Below are 19,762 nucleotides of genomic sequence, written 5' to 3' on the forward strand. Positions count from 1 at the left end.
TCTTCTCTGGCGAAAATCGCTGCAACATCGGTGTGACACGTCGGGGCATTGTATTGTAAATCCTGCCTAGGGTTTTCCTTGAAAACCATTCGTACAGATGCTCTTGGATTGGACTGAGCAATTTCATGCATGTGTTTGTATGATTTAGCGAAGCGGTTGATGGTTCTGTGCATGGAATCTAGCTGGAGAAGTACATTTTCGCTGCATGCAGAGTTTGCTTTATTTTGTACGCGTACTTCAGTAGCTTGCGCTGTGTCAAAAACATACAACTGTCCATATCCAGGAGAGGTAGAAGTGTTATCGTATAGTGGAGATATTTGGTGATAAATTTGCCTGTGTATTTTAAAATAGTATGGTCCGTGGCCAGGAGGTTGAGTTATTTGTGCACCCATGGAAGCAAACGCTAGAGAAGAGTTGTATTCTCGAATGTGTTCACGATAATTTTTAGCTTCTGATGTTTGCTGTGTAAGAAGCTGTTGTAAAGACACAGGTGGCTCCCGCAAAGGTGGTAAAGCTACTTTACCGTTGTGGCAGCACCTTGAGTACTTGTTGGATCTATTATGCTCAGCAGGCCAGTATAGTGCATGACATGGAAGAGGACAAATAGGAATCGAGAAATGCCGTGTCGGCTGCGTGTGGGCGGGACCGGTTTTGAAGAGGAGCTGCAGGTAGCATGGGGAAGGGTTTGGAAGAGGACGAATAGGAATCGAGAAATGCCGTGTCAGCTGCGTGTGGGCGGGACCAGTTTTGAAGTGGAAGCAGGACGAACCAGAAGAGAAATATATATGTGATTTCCCGCTTCTATATGCCCAGAGTCTTCTACATTCTTCAATATTATAGACACAGATAGCCATCAGATTCTTCCGAACCTCTTTGTTGATGCAGGCTGACTGCTCATGTCTGCATTTGTGATGACAGCAGCATATCTTTAATTTAAAAATTCCTTTAAGATTAGCACTAACAAGCCAGAAGCCACATCTTAACATTATCATTAATAATAGTTAAAAACATTGGTTAGTAATCTTACAAAAAAAAAATATATTGTACCAAAAAAAGGACAGAGAAATATCTCCTATAAAATGCTGTCACTTGTGCAGCACCTGAAGACCTGTACTGTTATACAAGTACAGTAACATACTGTATACAAATTTTAATAGTGGCATTTACATTAATGCAGGCCTCAGTAGTAAATCATAGAAGAAATATTTTTTATCACTCAAATTTATTTTATGGTTAATTCTGTCCTATGTAACTCGTCAAGAAACTGAAAATCTGGCCTTTGGTATTTATTGAAATAATATCTACTGCTGTTACTTTATTACAGGTTTTTATCGTAAATTACACTGACTTTATTTGGTCTAATGATAAACATAAGGTATAAGGGGAATTAATAAAAACAGATTATAAAAGGGTTTAGTTATCTGAAAAAACTACAAAAAAGACTAGTGAATTTCTTTTTTCATTTCATCATACTTATGACATATTTCTGTGATTCTTTTTGTATAACTACAATATATGCATATATACACAAGCTACATTATCAGATGTATATAATCTGTTTTTGATTGTGTTGAATTCTTTGATCCAGTATCATTTGTAAAGTTAAATCCAAGCCAGTCTACTCACCCCCATCCATCTCTTCGAGACCAAACCCCGGGTGCAATTTGAAAAGGGCATTGTTTTCTTCATTTTTCTTTACTTTGCATTGTTTATTGTTCATTCCTAATGATTTCACCATGCTATTTAGTACTGTGATGTTTACTTTCTTTTGAAGCACAAATGGATTCTAGTTCGAGGTTCTATCAATTTAAAAATTGAGTTTTTATTCCCTTCAGTTCAAGGGAAAGAAGCTTTTATTGAACAAGCATAACATTATTTAATATAGCTGAGAACTTCGTGTATTTCATCGACCTCCACAAGCACTCTTTTTCCTACATGTTGTTTTGTGTTTTTATTAATGCATGGATTAGTAGTCAATTTGTACTGTTTTAGTTATTTTACTATTGATTCACCATGTGAAGCATTTCTAATAAAGAGATGGTTTTTAATTGTTTGTACCCCTTCTTAATAGTCCTCAGATGATGATACAGCAAGCACTGTTTCTCAAGAGTGTGCTGTTCGTGGTCGGCGGGACAGTATGGTGAGCTGCCATTGCATGCATGTGTGTTCTACAAAGTAAATAAGTAATCATTTCATTTCACCAATACAAGTGTCAGCTCTGAGCTACTATACTAGTCTCATAATATGCATTAATTATGACTTATATGTTGTCAAGTTCATGACAGAATTATGTCACTGCTGCTGTGAACCAAGCAGTGTAAACTAACTAATGGTACAACACTGCTAATTTTCATTTTGCTGTTCTTTAGTCATTACTGATGTTTTGCCCAACAGTTGGTAGTAGTGTGTAACTAAGAGTGTTTATACCATAACTGCATAGGATTGGTTTCTGGAGATATTTGTTCTACATGTAACTGTGTTCATTAAACAATGAGAGTCTATATTTTTGTTCAGACTAATCATGTAGCCATATTTTATGTTTTTGTAATTCTTCTCTTTCTTAATCTTCAATTTTAGTCTTCTGACTTTTCTGACTTCAGTGAATCAACTGCAGATTATTTTAGCCGTTCCAATCGCAGGGGGAGCATTGTATCTGACATGGATGATTTTAGTATCCCTGACCTAGATAGTGTGAGTTTTCTGCTTAGTAAAAAAAGATATGCACTTTTGCACGCTTTTTTTTTTTAATTAATTAACTAGTTAATTATTTTTTTGAGTTTGTAACTGACCTACTTACTGACAAAATCAAGCCAGGTTTATATATGTGATATGTTTTATTCTTTAATGAATGACAATGTAATATTTGAGAAATAAGGTTTGGAGCCAGCTTTTAACAATTTCTAACATTTGTGCTGTGATTTGTTGCATTTTGGAAATGAGTTGCTTCAAAATAATTTGATACTTAAATAAGTTGTAAGATGAGTGATTAATTTAAAAAGATAAATACATTTGCCTTTTGCAGTCTCTGTTAATATTTAATAAGTTTTAGGCTATATTTAACTTACCTTTGTGTTTTAGTGGGCAACCCCTACACAGTGAGCGGACAGCATCATCTTTTTATTTTAACTCCGCTGCTTTCCTTTAGTTTTGATTAAAGTGGATATTAAAAGCCTACACACACTTTTTGAAACTTAGGCTTTTGCTGATGTAATGTTTGAAACATATAATTTTTTACAATTTGCACTATTTACAGTAAGTGAACAACCAATGGATTGTTTTTGAGAAAAGTGATTGAAAACATAAAAAAAACTGCCAGTTTTTTGGTTGAATAAATGGTCGTCCTGTTAACTTATACCTTGTGGAAACACTTTTTGCTTTTATTACAGCAGAGAGTGTGTCTGGATATTGTATGTCTCTGCCAATTCAGCACACTTCAATTTTGCTTTTTTATGTCACTGTTCCTTGTAGAACAGTTCTAAGTTCATTGTAAATTGTGAAGGTATCTGTACCACAGACTAGAGTTCCAGAACATTAATCTTTTTCTTTTTTTCCAAGTTAAGTTGGCTGTATATCTTGGATCATTGTTGCCTTGAAAAGCAAATTTACTCTTTAAGCTTTCTGGTAGAGAGCATTGGATTTTTTACCAAAAGTTTATATTTGGAGCTATTAGCCTTCTCTTCAGTAATGACCTGGATCACTTTACAGTTATTGATGCTGGGTGAAGACAAATTACCATTTGGGCATTTGTAACACAGTTACAACTCCCGTTGTAAGGAGTGTAAAAATGTATGCAACAAATGCATTGGAAATTAATTTTAAGAATATATCCTAACTTATCAGTTTCATTTTAATTTGAGTATTGTAATAATGTGTAGGCTTCTCTTATTATAATGCACTCTACTGTACTCTACAATTCTAATTATAGAGTAAAGCAGTTTAGTAAGTGAATGAAGTTTAAGGATCTGACAGCTTAGTGTATTTTTATTGATTATAAGTGGCTTTGAAATATGTACTTGTCTAGCTTGCTCTTTTCTATATTTTAAATATAATCATTGTGTTGTGCTTAAGAACTTGGATAACATTTTTGATTTACTTGTTTCATTCACATGTTTTGTTACTGGTTAGCAGTGCTGTCCTCTAGTGTCTATATTGTTGTATTTAAAAAACAGAGTCACAAGCATCATGTCTGCTGCTTAAAAAAAAAAGGTGTATAATTTTTATTTTCTTTCAACTTTATAGGGACTTGCTTTATTGTACTGAACACATACAGTTGAAGTTTTCTAATTTTACCACCAAGGCCTAGTTGGTCAGTGTTACATCTATAAACAGAAGTTTCTCATGTTTGGTTGTATCACCTCTGTAATACGTTCATTGTTTAAGTGGCACATTCTCTGTAAACCTGTATCATTCCCAAAATCTCAAGGGGCTGCCTTGGGCAGTAGTTGATATGTAATTTTGCTTTGTGAAAATGTTACCATTAGAAACATTTTAACTTCTATAATTACATGCTGAGCCACTGTTAACTTGTTATATCTTAAGTGGAATATCAGCTGGAAATATCCTTGAGACTGACAGGTGGAGGCATTTATGAAGATTTGTAATCAAAAAGGGGTCATTGATGGTTATAGCAGCAAGTGTAAGGTCCATTGGCAGCCAGCTTACATATATTAAGGTAAGCTGTCAAGTTTGAGTTTTTTTTAGTACCAACTGACCATGAATATAGAGGCTAAGATGATTTTTGAAGACTAGGCACATGATTTCAAGAGGTTTGGTAAAGTGTGGATGGTTGTGAATCCTTCCATGTTGCTTCTGGTAGCAAATTTAAAAACCTGGAACACAAATTAAATGGAGAACACCCTGCATTGTCCACAGGTGGGGAAATACTGACTTCCTTTGAAAATATTATTAAGAGGTATTTAGGATATTATTATCACATGTAGATAGTACAGTGAAATTGTTGTTTGCATTTAATAATCATTGCCTTTATTACTAATTATAGTAACCTTACCACAAAACGTTTGTGTTTTAGATGAACTAACAAACATACCACATAACTGCTGACTTTCTTACCTAATGCAGTGAACATTTACGAAGAACTCATACATCCTATGAATCCACTGCCCTGTTTAAAAGCATTATCAAGTGTTTTTGGAGGTATTTGGTTTATTTCCGGGGCTATGTTCACTACTGCGCATGAAAACGTTCTGCAGTTGCAAAATTGCATGGATACATATGAGGTCTAGCCAGAAGTAATGAAACTCATTAATACTGTAGGGTTGTCTTGGTTGACACATTGTCATGGAAGACTAGTACAACAACAACAACAACATTTATTTATATAGCACATTTTCATACAAAAAGTAGCTCAAAGTGCTTTACATAATGAAGAAAAGAAGAATAAAAGACAAATAAGAAATTAAAATAAGACAACCTTAGTTAACATAAAAAGGAGTAAGGTCCGATGGCCAGGGTGGACAGAAAAAACAAAAAAAAACTCCAGAAGGCTGGAGAAAAAAATAAAATCTGTAGGGGTTCCAGGCCACGAGACCGCCCAGTCCCCTTTGGGAATTCTACCTAACATAAATGAAATAGTCCTCTTTGTAGTTAGGGTTCTCACGGAGTCACTTGATGCTGATGGTTATACAGACTTCTGGCTTTTAATCCATCCATCATTGTTGGAACATCATGGTGCTTTGGGTAGATGGTGGTGGCACAAGCCACCACCAATAGGACACCGGAAAAGGAAACAGAAGAGAGAGTAGGGGTTAGTACAAATTTTGAATGAATAGTTATTATAATGAATTGGATATACAGAGTGTCAGGATTAAATTACAGTGAAGTTATGAGAAGGCCATGTTAAAGTAATGTGTTTTCAGTAGTTTTTTAAAGTGCTCCACTGTATTAGCCTGGCGAATTCCTACTGGCAGGCTATTCCAGATTTTAGGTGCATAACAGCAGAAGGCCGCCTCACCACTTCTTTTAAGTTTTGCTCTTGGAATTCTAAGGAGACACTCAGTTGAGGATCTGAGGTTGCGATTTGGAATATAAGGTGTCAGACATTCCGATATATAAGACGGGGCGAGATTATTTAAAGCTTTATAAACCATAAGCAGAATTTTAAAGTCAATTCTGAATGACACAGGTAACCAGTGTAGTGACATCAAAACTGGAGAAATGTGTTCGGATTTTCTTTTTCTGGTAAGGATTCTAGCAGCTGCATTCTGCACTAACTGCAAACGATTGATGTCTTTTTTGGGTAGTCCTGAGAGGAGTGCATTACAGTAATCTAGCCGACTAAAGACAAACGCATGAACTAATTTCTCTGCATCTTTCGATGATATAAGAGGTCTAACTTTTGCTATGTTCCTTAGGTGAAAAAATGCTGTCCTAGTGATCTTATTAATATGCGATTTAAAATTCAGATTACAATCAACGGTTACCCCTAAGCTTTTTACCTCCGATTTGACTTTTAATCCTAATGTATCCAGTTTATTTCTAATAGCCTCATTGTATCCATTAGTAGTAGCTCTCTATGGAGAGAATCAGTCATAGGTGAAATACAGTATAGGTTTTACTCTAAAATTTTTGCAGAGCCTCTTGAGCTTACCAGTTCATACACTCACTTAATAAACTATTCAGAAAGCGTTTCTTGAAAAACTATAATGTCATATTTTTCAATATGACAGTGTGAGCTGTTTACGAAAATGTGTTTTGAATTAAATTTGAGCATTTTAACAGTGAGTAGTTGCAGCAATACAGGCAGTTTAAATATTAAGTTAACCAGTTTCCTAAAATCTTAACAAAAACTTCTTGTTATATACATATCTATAGTTGTAGGGAAAAAACACACTTCTACTGCTAGCATAGTAAAACAGTTAAATGAACCATTACAAGCTTACACAGTCAAGTTCTAAATAACCATCCTCATTTGAGGTTGTGTTTTCAAAATGTAAATTCTAAATTTAGTTACTGTAAAATGGAACCATGTAAGGCTCATGTTAGCATACAGGTAAAGTGGTGAGTGTTTTAATCTTGCATCTTCTGTTATTTTTATCTTCATCTATTACAAGTGATGTGGTCTACCTTAGTTCTTTTCTATTTACCTTGCAGCAATAAACATCAAAAAGGAAGCTTTTTGAACGGAGAAAGCCTTAACAAATATTTCCAACCATGTCAAGATTTCTGTGCACCTCTTTGTTCTAAGCTAACAAGAAAAAAGTATTCTTTTAAAGCTATCCATGCAAAACAATATAAAAATTAAACACTATATTAGTGTTATGATTAAAGACTATATTATTCCTGTTAATTTGCTGAACAAAGTTACAAATTCCATTTTCAGACCTTTGGCTAGTGGCGAATACAAGAATGCAGTCAATATAGTCACTAGAATATAATAAACATAAGACAAAGCTCTTCTTCCCTACACCTACTTAGTTGATATAAAAAGATGTACAAGTTTTAATTGTAATTCAAGTGACCATTGCCCAGAGCATACTAGAGCTAAACCAAGGAGCCAACCTTGGATGTTGTGTACTGGTGACCGCCTAATGCCCCTCATACCCTGTTTGGGCTCAGCCTGTAAAAACTGCTTGGAGCAGCCATGAGAGTTCAACCCGTGCAAGAAGTGACAGTTGCAATGCCATTTAGGATGTTTGTTTTGCATGTAATTTATATTTAACCAAATTTCTTTTTGTTTTTTTTTTGTTTTTTTTTGCCAGCTAGATGAAAAGAGCGACAAGCAGTTTACTGAAACTTTTTCTCGGGTAAGCTGAATTTCTTAAAAATGTCTTCTGTATTCCATTTTAAGGTAAAAAGGAGAGCAATTCACATTTTAAATATCTTCTCCCATTCTAAATAATAAAATCAAAATTATTTTTTTACTTCAATTAAACAAAATTCTTTCTTTCATCAAATAAAAACAGCCTTCAACCAGCTTTATCCAGGTGACATTTAATTTAATTAATGTATACATTCAGTTTATATCAGTAAGTTCCTTTTATTAAGTAACGTATTAGATTTAAAATTACGTATGTATATATAGCCTGTGATAAATTAACATGAAACATATTTCATATTAAAATTAAGTACTACAGCACACTGTCTCTGCAACTTCAGCTGACAGGACAATTTAAATGCTGATTTGCATATAATAGCAGGTACTTTGTACTGCCAGGGTGGAATAATGTGTATGTGCAGTAACTGCACTTGCTAAATAAATTCCAGATTATAGAAGTCTTTTTAACTAACATGGGCAACAAGATTTGAGTACTGGGTAGTATAGCATGTTTGCTATTGTCTGAAAGATAGTAATTTAAATGTTATATTAATGCTTGGCACATACTTCATGACAATGTATAGTTAGTTATGTAATGTCATGAACTTTAAATGCACTTTTGTATATATTCAAACAATATTCTATCTACGGGACATTCTTATCTCACTTATTGGTTAACTGCCCTACTACAAAATAAAAGTTCATCTTACAAATATTCACCTAGAGCTAATTTGTGATGATATAAAAAAGTCAGTGGTATGTACCTCAACTGAGTTATTCAGTCTTGACTGTTGAGATTAGTGAGGTGTTTGATATCCATTTACACAAAAAAGTTGTCTTATTTTCTTATTAGATTGAATGGACAGGAACATTTTTGCCGGTGAAGCTGAGAAGGGAGTGGTGTTGCACTTCTCTGCTCAGCATTGCTATTTACACAAACATGGCTTTCATTGAAGAGCAATGAGAACGAAGCCTTTTATGCAATCAGATGACAAAAATGGCATCAAGTTTGTAATACGACATCTGCATAAGACTGAGGCATTTTGGAACTTAGTCCTGTGGACAGGTGAAGTTAAAATTCAATCTTTGGCCCTAAACACAAAAGGTTTATTTGGAGAAAAAAGGCAGCTTCCTTTCTCACTCAGTAAATAAAACATAGTTTGCTGCTGACAGTCTGACGTAGTCTGCTTGCATCCCGTCTCAGCTGCCCTAGGTATTTGAAAACATTACATTACATGATAACCTTTGCTAAATGTGCTTACTATGTGAATTTCCCCTTGGGATTAATAAAGTTTATCTATCTATCTATCTATCTATCTATCTATCTATCTATCTATCTATCTATCTATCTATCTATCTATCTATCTATCTATCTGTCTGTCTGTCTGTCTGTCTGTCTGTCTGTCTGTCTGTCTGTCTGTCTGTCTGTCTGTCTGTCTGTCTGTCTGTCGATAAAAAATTCAAACTTCATAACTATTAAAATATCATAACAGTCCAGATTAATTACCGCACTCCCCCCTTTGAGCATTCAAAATGATCACACAAAAGAATCTTCATCAGAGTCATCAAAAAGGGGATCAGACGGATCAGTGGAGGGGAGCGGGACACAATTAAGAAACATCTGATTAACAAACACACAAGACATATTTATGATATAAGGAAAAGAGGTAGATTGATTATAGGGAGATGAAATAGGAATCAGAGAGAGAGATCCTAGGTTTAGAACAAAAATAACAAGATTCAGTACGTATTGGAGTAACAATAAAGTTTGTCAGGGCCCACCAGGCTTTATTAGTCCAAGTACACTTTCATATAGCTGTTTCAAGTGAGGGCCTGTTGACTCTTCATACACTGTCCTTAGTTTGTAACGAGGACAAATGAGTCCAGAGGGAAAAGAACACTGCCCAAATTGCGAATAGAATCTTGATTTTCATGCCAGGTTTCCAAAGGTGGTCTTCTTACAATGCACCTGGTGGATCCAAGAGTCGATACCTTCTACCTTCATTACAAGCTGGTGCCAGTGCTTTCGCTAGGTGCCTCAAACCAGAATCCAATCCCCAGGATGGATCCTCTCGTCAGAGACCTCAGTGGATGGGCCAGTCTCCAGGACTCTGTTACTTGGGAGTGTACTGCCTTCTAACGTCTTCTGGATACCTGAAAGAAACGAGGGAGATCCCAATCAACGGTTTCCAGTACGACCCACCCTCCAGGCATCAGAACCTGCATTGGCTGACCTGTCAGCACTTCGAAAAGTGACAGTCTTGTTTAGCGGTGGGTCCTGCCACACATTGCAGCCAGGACAAGTGGAAGGGCATCTGGCCAGGAAAGACCACGTTTGCTCATGTACTTTAGCCAGTTTCATTTTCAACGTCACATTGACCTTTCCTCCATTCCACTGCTCAATGGGTGATAAGCACAGTAGTGTTTTAGGTGCATCTTTAGCCATTCAAATAAATGATACATCACTGAGTTAACAAAATATGATTCATTGTCTGAGTGTAATTTCCAGAGCATCCCCCACTAGGGCACCACCACATTCACCAAGGCCTTTGCCACTGATTTTTGATCAGCATGTCTACAGAGGAACCCTTCTACCCATAAGTACACCACATCAGTTATAACCAAATAAAATTTACGCCTCTTTGATGATGTCAGTTCAGTGAAATCCATTTGCAAATGGTTAAAGGGGCCATCTGGGAAAGGGATGATAAACTGTCATCTTGCAGTCCTTTTCCTCTGTTATGTTTCATACGTACCACACACTTCTGATAGTATGCTGTGGCATAAAGTGAGAACCCTTTTGATTGAGAAACTATTAGTTTCATCTGAAAATAAAATTGAGAATACAATGTTAATGCAGTATTTAGTTAAATTTTGATTAAACATTTTTGTGTACATTGGAAAGACCATACGTCAACATGACATAATTCTTAAAAAAAAATCATCTATTTGCTGAAATATTCTCTTCCAAGTGCACCTGAACTATCAGGTTTGCAAAGCAGGTAACCCATCAGACAACCTTATCCATTTACAGACAGTGAAAGTACAGACATCACACTTGTGTATAGATTGTTAACATTTGAATAGGCATAAACTAAATCATGCAAGAAACCATAAATCTTAGCTCATTCTGACAGAATGCTGTAGTCAGTACTGTTAAAAGTTGTACTTAAATCTAACAACAATATTTTTAGCATTTTTCATTTTAGAGATTTTATTACGAGTAAGTGTTAAGACTGCTGTTTGTTTTGACCAGAATTTAGTCCAGATGGAAAATTTTTTAAAGCATATTTTATGTAATAAGTGTGTTTTCCTTTATTTTGTTGTAGAGCTGGGTGGTATGACCAAAATTCTATATAACAGTATTTTTCAAAATTATAACGGTTTCACGGTATTGGACGGTATTTTTTTCCCATGCATGAGTGGATGTTAACCACATTTTCCACTGCAATTACTGGCTAAGAATAACCTATTCCACTGTCATGAGAATTGTACATTGTACAAAAAAACATTTTAATGTGCACACAAGTATTAATACAGGTTTGCATGGCCCCATAAAGTGATAGTTTTCAAGGGGGTGGCACTAATGAAGAGCAGGAATCGCATTGCATGACAGATATAGTCAAAATACAGAGCCTTTTTATTGAACAAATTTTGCAAACAACTTAAACTAAAATTTTGACAACATATTTTCAACCATCCAAAGAGGCACTTAGACTTAGTAAAATATCCAGAGGTGCTTGTCAAAAGTTGTATTGCATTGAACATGTCTTAGAAAAGGAATAAATAGTAAATATTTTTTGTAAACCAACTACACTTTGTTAATGTTAACAATCTCTTGTCCACTGACACGTTAAGGTGACTTTTTAAACAACTTTACCATCATTAAACTGCATAATATTTAAACTAATAAAAACAACAATACAATAAATAATAGTGCAACTTCCAGTAATAATACTATTACTTCCAAGACTTCAAAGCCCAGGTGCATTACACAGTATTCACCAAATTAAAATAAAATAAAACAAGTGCAACTTGGTGATGACATCTTTACTAACTGAACCATCATTCTATATACATAAATAATAAAACTGCAACCTGCATTTATAATGCTATTTGTGGTATAGCCCTGTGGAAGCGTATTAGGGCCACAGTGAAGGAAAAAAAAACTATATGTCGAGATTAATGTTGACATTTCCACTTTATTCTCATAGTTTATTTTGTCATTAAAGTAGAATGTCATAAACTAAACTTCATCCTAAAATCAGTGTTTAATTTAACTAGATTTTCTCAAATCCTGTCATAAGTTAATGTAGCACATTAAATGCTTTGTGTTAAGTGTTCCCCGACCCAGTTGTTAATCGCTGTACGCGCTTCTTAAACTGACTTCGCCGCACAGAATACATTCACTTCACGATATTCCTTCTCTCTGAAAATGTAGAATGCTAAGATAAATTTTCATGATGAAATGCATTAAAGCAGGTATTAAACATGCATGGTAGTGCTGCTCCCTCGAAGTACGGGGTCCCCAGGTGTACCTTCAGTGTAGAGAACTTTATGGCAGGTGTGACGAGGCTCCAAAAAACTGGATGTATGAATGGGTATCACACGGGTTTAACCTAAATATTGTGTAAATATTGGGTTTGTGATCTGGTGGTCAGAGACACTAACATAGAATTCAATGCATGTTCTTCTGAGCGGGCTTTCTTTATTGCATAAGTGCTGTCTCTGTCTGATGTACCAAACCCGCAGTTCCTATCTTTCCTTTTTCTTTCTCCACATAACCAATCACCACACGATAAACGTCTCTGTGAAATTAAACGTAGTTACAAACTTAGACCACGGAGTGTTCAGAACTTTAAAAAAATCTTCGTTATACATGTTTAATTATGCCATCCATTTAGGGTTGCACCCATCACAGTAAGCATTGTGTGCGAGGCAGGAGCAAATCCTGAACATAGCGCCAGCACATCGCAGGGTGAATACGAGCAATACATACACTAGCAGGGTTAATATAGCAGAACAAAACCCCACGTCCTACATGACTTTGAAAGGAAACTGAAACATGCTGAGTAAACACACCAAAAAACATGCAAATTCAAAGCAAGGAACAACCGGGACCCCATTGCTGTGAGGCAGCAGTGCAACCTCCATGCCACCGTGCCCACACATGATTAATACATGCTTTCATGCATTTCATCATGAAAATTATATCAAGTATTATCTTAGCATTCTAAATGTTCAGGGAGCAGGAATATCATGAAATTAATGTATTCTGTGTGCTGCCTGCACCTCCTCTTAGTGCAAGAGGAAGTCAGTTTAAGACACTTAAAACAAAGCATTTAATGTGCTACATAACTTATGAAGGGGTTTGAGAAAATCTAGTAAATTAAATATTCATTTTAAGATGAAGTTTAGTTTATGATGATCTACTTTAATAACAAATTACGAGAATAAAGTCAACATGTCGACTTTAATCTCGACAAACGGCGAGAATAAAGTAGAAATGTCATCACACTATTACACAGTACCCAGGTACATTACACAGTATTGAAAAAAATAAAACAAGTACAACTTGGCTTGCAGTATTATTCAGTAGTATAGAAACAGTATTCACACATTTGAACATAATGGTCCACATCCGACCTTTTAAATCCATATAAGAAAAATCCATATCATAATAAAAATAAAAAATGGTTTTCGGTATGAACCGGTATACTGCCCAGCACTATTTTGTTGTACAGTTTCTCTTTTGTCAGTTTTCTCAAAAAAAGAATAAAGTTCTTACAGTATGCAGAAGTATATCATGCATGAACACTGCATATAAATTAGGATTTATTGCTTGGTTTTTGCACAATGGAAATGTTTTTTTTTAACTGGAGCAGTGATATCTCGAAAATAAGTTACATTACTAGTAAGCTAATAATATTATGTTGTGTGCAAGGAGTGATACAGTGTCACTGTACAATGATATGTTTTGCTGCAAAATATTCATTCTATTATATTTGCAACACTAATGTTGGAGCAGATGATATTTGGCATTTGAAATTTGTGTTTTTCATATTTGCTTATTCTCTGAATAGTATGCACATTTTATTCTATTTAAAATAACAAGCAGCTCATATTTAATACTGTATGAAGTTAATAGTCATTTAAAAAAGAAGATAGTAGGAGAGTTTTTAAACTGAAAAAGGTTGCAATGTACTGCCTCTAGATAAGGCTCTTTAACAAGACAATGTGTGATTAGCATCAGGTATCATTGTGGTGGAAATTTGTAATATTTCATGATTTGATAATATAACAATACTTGAGTTGCAATGCAAGAATTGTGAATTTTTAACTTTTCATTACATTAAGTATTGCTCTTAGATTCTGTGGTATATTGTAATAATTTCCTTTTTATTTGACTGAAGCAAAACAAAAAAAAATTGTATCCTTGTGACACAAAAAACTTGATCCATTAGATCTAATAAAAAATAAAAAATAACCTGTTATTCATTTTTTTTTTTAAATTATGGAAGTGAAATGCAACTGTATCTGCAAACTTTACAGTTTTATCATTTTAGAATTACATAGTGGCTTTCATTTACTGCAACTGGTTTGTCATATATCTTTGGGTTCCTTTAGAGGACTGGAATTACTTCTTTTCCGCCTCATGTCAATCGCCAAGTGTACAGAAATGTTTTTGTTAAATGGGCATACAGACTATCTTCTTTATATCTTGACAGATTGTATTTTTGGTTTGGCTAGCAATCTGTTTCTATGATGCCATTATGTGTTTTGACCCAGCTTAAAGACAAAGAATGACCAACGCGGCAGTCTTTTCTTCCATCACTTTTGCTTGCAGCTTTTCTTGATATAATTACTTGAACAATTTCTTCCCCATCAGTAATATCTTATTTAGAGACCATATATATCTACCAGAACTCCTCATCTCTACCAACTAGATAATGTCATTTTTGAAGACAATCAAGACTATAGTATCACTTAAACATAAAACAAACTTGTAATTAGTTAAAATAAAAATTAATATACATTTGTTTAGTTTGTTTTTTAGGAAAATTAAATTTCAGGTATAATATACAGTGTATAAATGTTTTTATGCCCATTGTTTTCTACATCCCATAGCCAGTATCACGTAATGCTGTACCTGGACTTTCTACTGCTACTTTGGCTTCATTGGGCGGCACATCTTCACGGAGGGGAAGTGGTGAGACAAGCAGTATAGCAGATCCAGATGCATCACTTAGTGAACTTCGGGTAAGTGTACTATAACTTGTGCCAATATAAAGGGATAATTAACATGTAGTGGTTATTATGCTGCAAATAAAAATAGGGCTTTGTAATTGCATAATTATTTATATATTAATGTCAAAAAGATTACATTTTAAACCAGGGAAAGTATTTATTTAATTAAGGAACTTTACATGTTCCTAGCAATCTTTACAGTGATTGCTGATTTGAATGCACTGTTAAAATGTTAGCTATTGCATGCTATTATCCTATTGCATGGATTTACCTTTTTTACACTTCTTTTTCAAACGTATCTACTTTTCTTGCTTAATGTTTGTTTCCTTTTATGCTATGAAAAAATAAACCATTCTTTCCCTTTTAATATTTTCATTGCATGGCCAGCAAAATGTCTGTTTTAATATAATTCCTTTTCATTTTGGCCATCATGCACCTCTCCAATGGTTCGTTCCATGTGTCCAACAGGATATCTATGATCTTAAGGACCAGATACAAGATGTAGAGGGGAGATACATGCAGGGACTTAAAGAGCTCAAGGTATCAGGGCTGGAGCCCCGAGCATGCCTTCTGTTTCTTTGCCTGATTTGTGGCTGTCAATTTTTTTTTTCTTTTCAAACCAACCTATGGTATTAGTAACTAATTACAAGAACACTATTCAAGCATGTACTTGTTTTAGATGGCATAATTTAGATAATCATTAGCTGCTTGGCACAGTTTAGAGGTATATAAGGATGTTATTTTCCTGTTATGAAACTGTGTTAAATTTTGCATCTTTTGTATCTCTTGGGTGTCTAAGTCATCTGATCAAATCATTTCCCCAATACCTGGAAAGTAGCATGAAATTCCTGGCACATTACACCGTGACAAACTCTGAAAACACTGGTTAATGTTCTATCAGATGATAGCTCACTGGTAGAGTCAGAAAATGTAGACAGTGATGTTCAACATTTTTAATGTGTGAATAAACATGTTTTTCATAAGTCTGACTTTTATAAAGTATATAAATACAAATTTGCTAAATATGTTTTCATGCGGAAGAGTGAAATAAATTCTGAAACCATATCTATTTTCTTGAGCACCATTTGTATTTTAAGCAGTCAAAATGAACCATTTCCATAATATTTAGGATAGAGTGATATAGTTAAAAAATTTGATTGAATAAAGTAGTCATTACAAACAATTTAATCATTAATATCATATGTAATCATATGTATTTTCAAGTAATTCTTTTTATTTCCACGTATATTTTTTAGTTTAGTAAGTGGCAAGTATAACTAAAGTGATTATAGTGATGGCAGTACATATTTAATAAATTCAGATATGACAAGTGTAAGAAGACGCTATATAGCGCCCAACCTGACACAGATTGACATTGGAGGCACGGGTAAAATAAATAAACTGTTTATTATTCTTCAGCTGGAGGGCACGTCTTCCCTGTAATCCCTCCAGCCACAACACAGTCCCAAGCACAGTACAAGTTACACCAAGCACTTTTCGCTCTTCCACCACTCCTCCTCAGCAAGCTTTGTCCTCCACCTCCCGACTCTGGCCGCTGAGTGGTGGTCGCTGGCTCCCTTTTATTGGGTACTCAGAAGTGCTCCAGGTGGTTGTTTACCGACATCCGGCTGCACTTCCGGGTAAGGCGAAACTAGTGCCCAAAAGGGGCCAGCAGCTCCTGTTGCAGCACCCCCTGGCGGCACCTGCGGAACTCCAGAAAGCAGCACAGAACTCCAACCCCCATGAAGCCCTGGGGGAGTCTGAGTCCCGGCTGCAACCCAGGGAGGCTGCCATCTAGCATCCAGGGGGAGATACTGGGCTTCCCACCCTTGTCCCCCTGGCAGATGAGGTGAAGGGGCATCCCGGCCAGGCATGGGCCCCAGCCATCCGTCACACAAGGAAATGCCAATTGACATTATATTACAGTAGTGCTTATTTATAAGTTGAGTACTGTTTTTTGCCAATTTCTTATATATCACCACCTGTGTGGTTTTTAGAAGACTGTATAATGTAAAAATAATATGTACAGGAAAATGACAATATAGAACAGACACCAGTTTAATAGGTCATTGAACCAACAGTTAGCCGTCCAAACGGCTTCAGTGCACTTTGGCATTGATTTCTACAAGTGTTTGGATCTTCATTAGAGGGATACAGTACAATGTTTCCTAGATATACTACATCATTTGATGGTTTTATTATATTGGTGTAAAACAACCTCAAGCACAGCTTCAGAATTTTCCATAAGTCGTATGAGATGGGATCAAGTGGCAGAGGTAACAATTTGTACATATATTACTTGCAAAGTAATGGGGATAGAACCCTGATCATGTTCTTATTCGAGAGCGTATGACCTGATATGTTTTGAAAATTAAAAAAAATGTTGGGTAATAAAATGTAAATTTTATTTTTATTTTATTTTAGGATCGAAGGTCCATGTGTTTCACTAGATGTATATAAATTACATCTTTGCCATTCTCTTCAAATTGTTTTTTTCCTTATGTATGTATGTGGATGAATTTTGTCATCCTGAAACATACCTGTCAGGAACAGAATATACTTCTTTATAGGATGAACGTGATCGCTTAAAAACTTTGTGTTGATTGATACTTACGTTGCCCTCCAAAAGCATCCATATTAAGAATGTACAATGGAAAATCACCCCCTTCAAAACATGCACATTTACACAGTTGCATTTGGAATTTGTTTAGGAATTTTGTTCTGTATGCAAAACTAATCAGCGCGATTACAATTGATCACAGGTGGAGACCAATTAGCTTGGTGTGCATTCGAAAAGGTGATTAGTTACACCTTATTGAATTTGAAATTATTTTGGGGTGGGGGTTGTGTTCCTTTAACCATCTCAGTGATTGTTTTTTAATTTTTTTTTTCTTTTCTAAACTGTTGCTGTTACATCTTTCACTTAGTTGTTATAAGTTGCTTTGAGCAAATACAGCTGGAAAAATATTTTTGTGTATGTCTTCATTTCAGGCAGCAAATCAACAATATGTGAATATTTTGAAGGGGTGATTCTTTTTTTTTACACCCACTGCAAACTTCACATTATGACAGAGCCTATAAAACTCTTTATTGTAAGAAATGGGCTGGAGTGGTGGCTCTGAGGCTAAGGATCTGCACTGATACCTGGAAGGTTGCTGTTTTGAATCCGTGTTACTGTCAAAAGAGATCCTACTCTGCTGGGCCCTTGAGTAAAGCCCTTAACCTGCCCTTTCTCCAGGGGCACTGCACAATGGCTGACCCTGCGCTCTGTCCCCAAGGGGTATGCGAAAACTACCAAATTCCTAATACAAGAAAAAAAAACCAAGAATTCAAACCTGTAGACATTACACATGTACTTCATCCATTTGTTGAGGGCAAGGTGACAGGTGATTCATTTAACCATGTGACACGTTTTTGTAACACTCAGTAGACCACTGTTTGTATTGTTTACGAACTTTGCCTGCTAAAGTGCATTTTAATGTTTAAATTATGATTTTTTTTTTACATCCCAGTGTGTAGCCCTAAGTGAAGTTCTTGGTGGGTTTTTGTTGCTGCTTTTTCTATTTTTCCTTGCATTTTGATTAAGTCTTTTCACTTTAAACTCGTAGAATTATATATTTTTGTCTACAGTTGCCCCAACTTGCAATAGCTTTCCTCCAAATTCCAAGCCACCATTAGCTTGGCTACTGTTCTTTGTGAAATATTTAGGCAGTCGAGCAGTATTCTTTAGGGATGCCCTTATTGGGATTTTTAGGTCTAATATTGACCACTGATAACATGAATTCAGAATTGGATAATGCCACTGCCAATATCTTTTTTTTCCTACATAACCAGTCATATATAAACCTCTTGTCCCATGTTAAAGTATGCGCTTTTCCATTAAGAATAAACTGTAGACTGAAACATTTTTTAACTTTTTTTGAACAAGTGAATTGTGGGCTTATTGTTGAATGACTATGACATATACATTTTTTACTAAAATAAAACAATCAATAAAGCTAACTTTTTTACAAGTAAAATGGAGACAAAAATGTTTATTTTAATGCATATATGCATCTGGCATTACACAGAAACAAGCTAAATCAAAGTGAAACACTCCTCTTAATCACAATCCACAATTCTGATTTAATAAAATGTTCAATAATGTTGTTAACAAGAAGATAGCAGCCTACTACAACCAAAAAGAAACAAGTCAACCAAATTCAGCTCTTTAACCCTTTAATTAGTAAGCCTATGCTTATTAAGCATTCAATGCAGAGTCTTCGAATGAAATGTAGTAGCTCAATAATCATAAAATAAATTACAAATTCTTGCTAAAATAAATAAGATAATTAAACACTATTAATAAAACAAGTAAAGAACACATTTATCCGTATTACATGTATGGCATATACTGTATACATATGATAAAAAATAACCAACTAGTAATATATGCAAATGTTAATGATACTGTTTTGAAGCTAACACCACCTGGCTGAACCAGCAAAGACAAATGAAAATGCTTCTATTCCCCGCAACCCTTCAAAAGCTGCTGAAATGTATACAATTGGATAAAATGCTTTTGTGGGATGATTAACTAAGGACAGAAACTGTCTAAGATGCAGTTGCATGGTTGTTTGAGACAACTGCCTTGGAAAAAACATACTGCCTTCTTAGTGACCTTAGGTAATAATGATGAGTGACATTAAAGATTTCAAACTAAACACACGTGACAAAGATGCAATAGCTATGTATGCACAG

General features: G+C 35.2%; 1 protein-coding gene across 26 annotated transcripts in view; it reads left to right on the plus strand.

Annotated features, from left to right (window-relative positions):
• Positions 1–19,762, plus strand: part of lrrfip2 (leucine rich repeat (in FLII) interacting protein 2) — a 216,545-nt gene that overhangs the window by 152,926 nt on the left and 43,857 nt on the right. For 11 of the 26 annotated variants that reach the window (XM_028817457.2, XM_051935774.1, XM_051935780.1 and 8 more), the window contains 5 exons: positions 2,072–2,140; positions 2,578–2,691; positions 7,719–7,763; positions 14,903–15,034; positions 15,491–15,562. In XM_028817457.2, the coding sequence (XP_028673290.1) occupies positions 2,072–2,140; positions 2,578–2,691; positions 7,719–7,763; positions 14,903–15,034; positions 15,491–15,562 (432 nt within the window). The remainder of the gene's footprint in view (positions 1–2,071; positions 2,141–2,577; positions 2,692–7,718; positions 7,764–14,902; positions 15,035–15,490; positions 15,563–19,762) is intronic. The other 15 variants (XM_051935788.1, XM_051935797.1, XM_051935799.1 and 12 more) reach the window with 3 other exon arrangements.

Source organism: Erpetoichthys calabaricus, chromosome 13 (assembly GCF_900747795.2).
Source record: "Erpetoichthys calabaricus chromosome 13, fErpCal1.3, whole genome shotgun sequence".
NCBI lineage: Eukaryota > Metazoa > Chordata > Cladistia > Polypteriformes > Polypteridae > Erpetoichthys > Erpetoichthys calabaricus.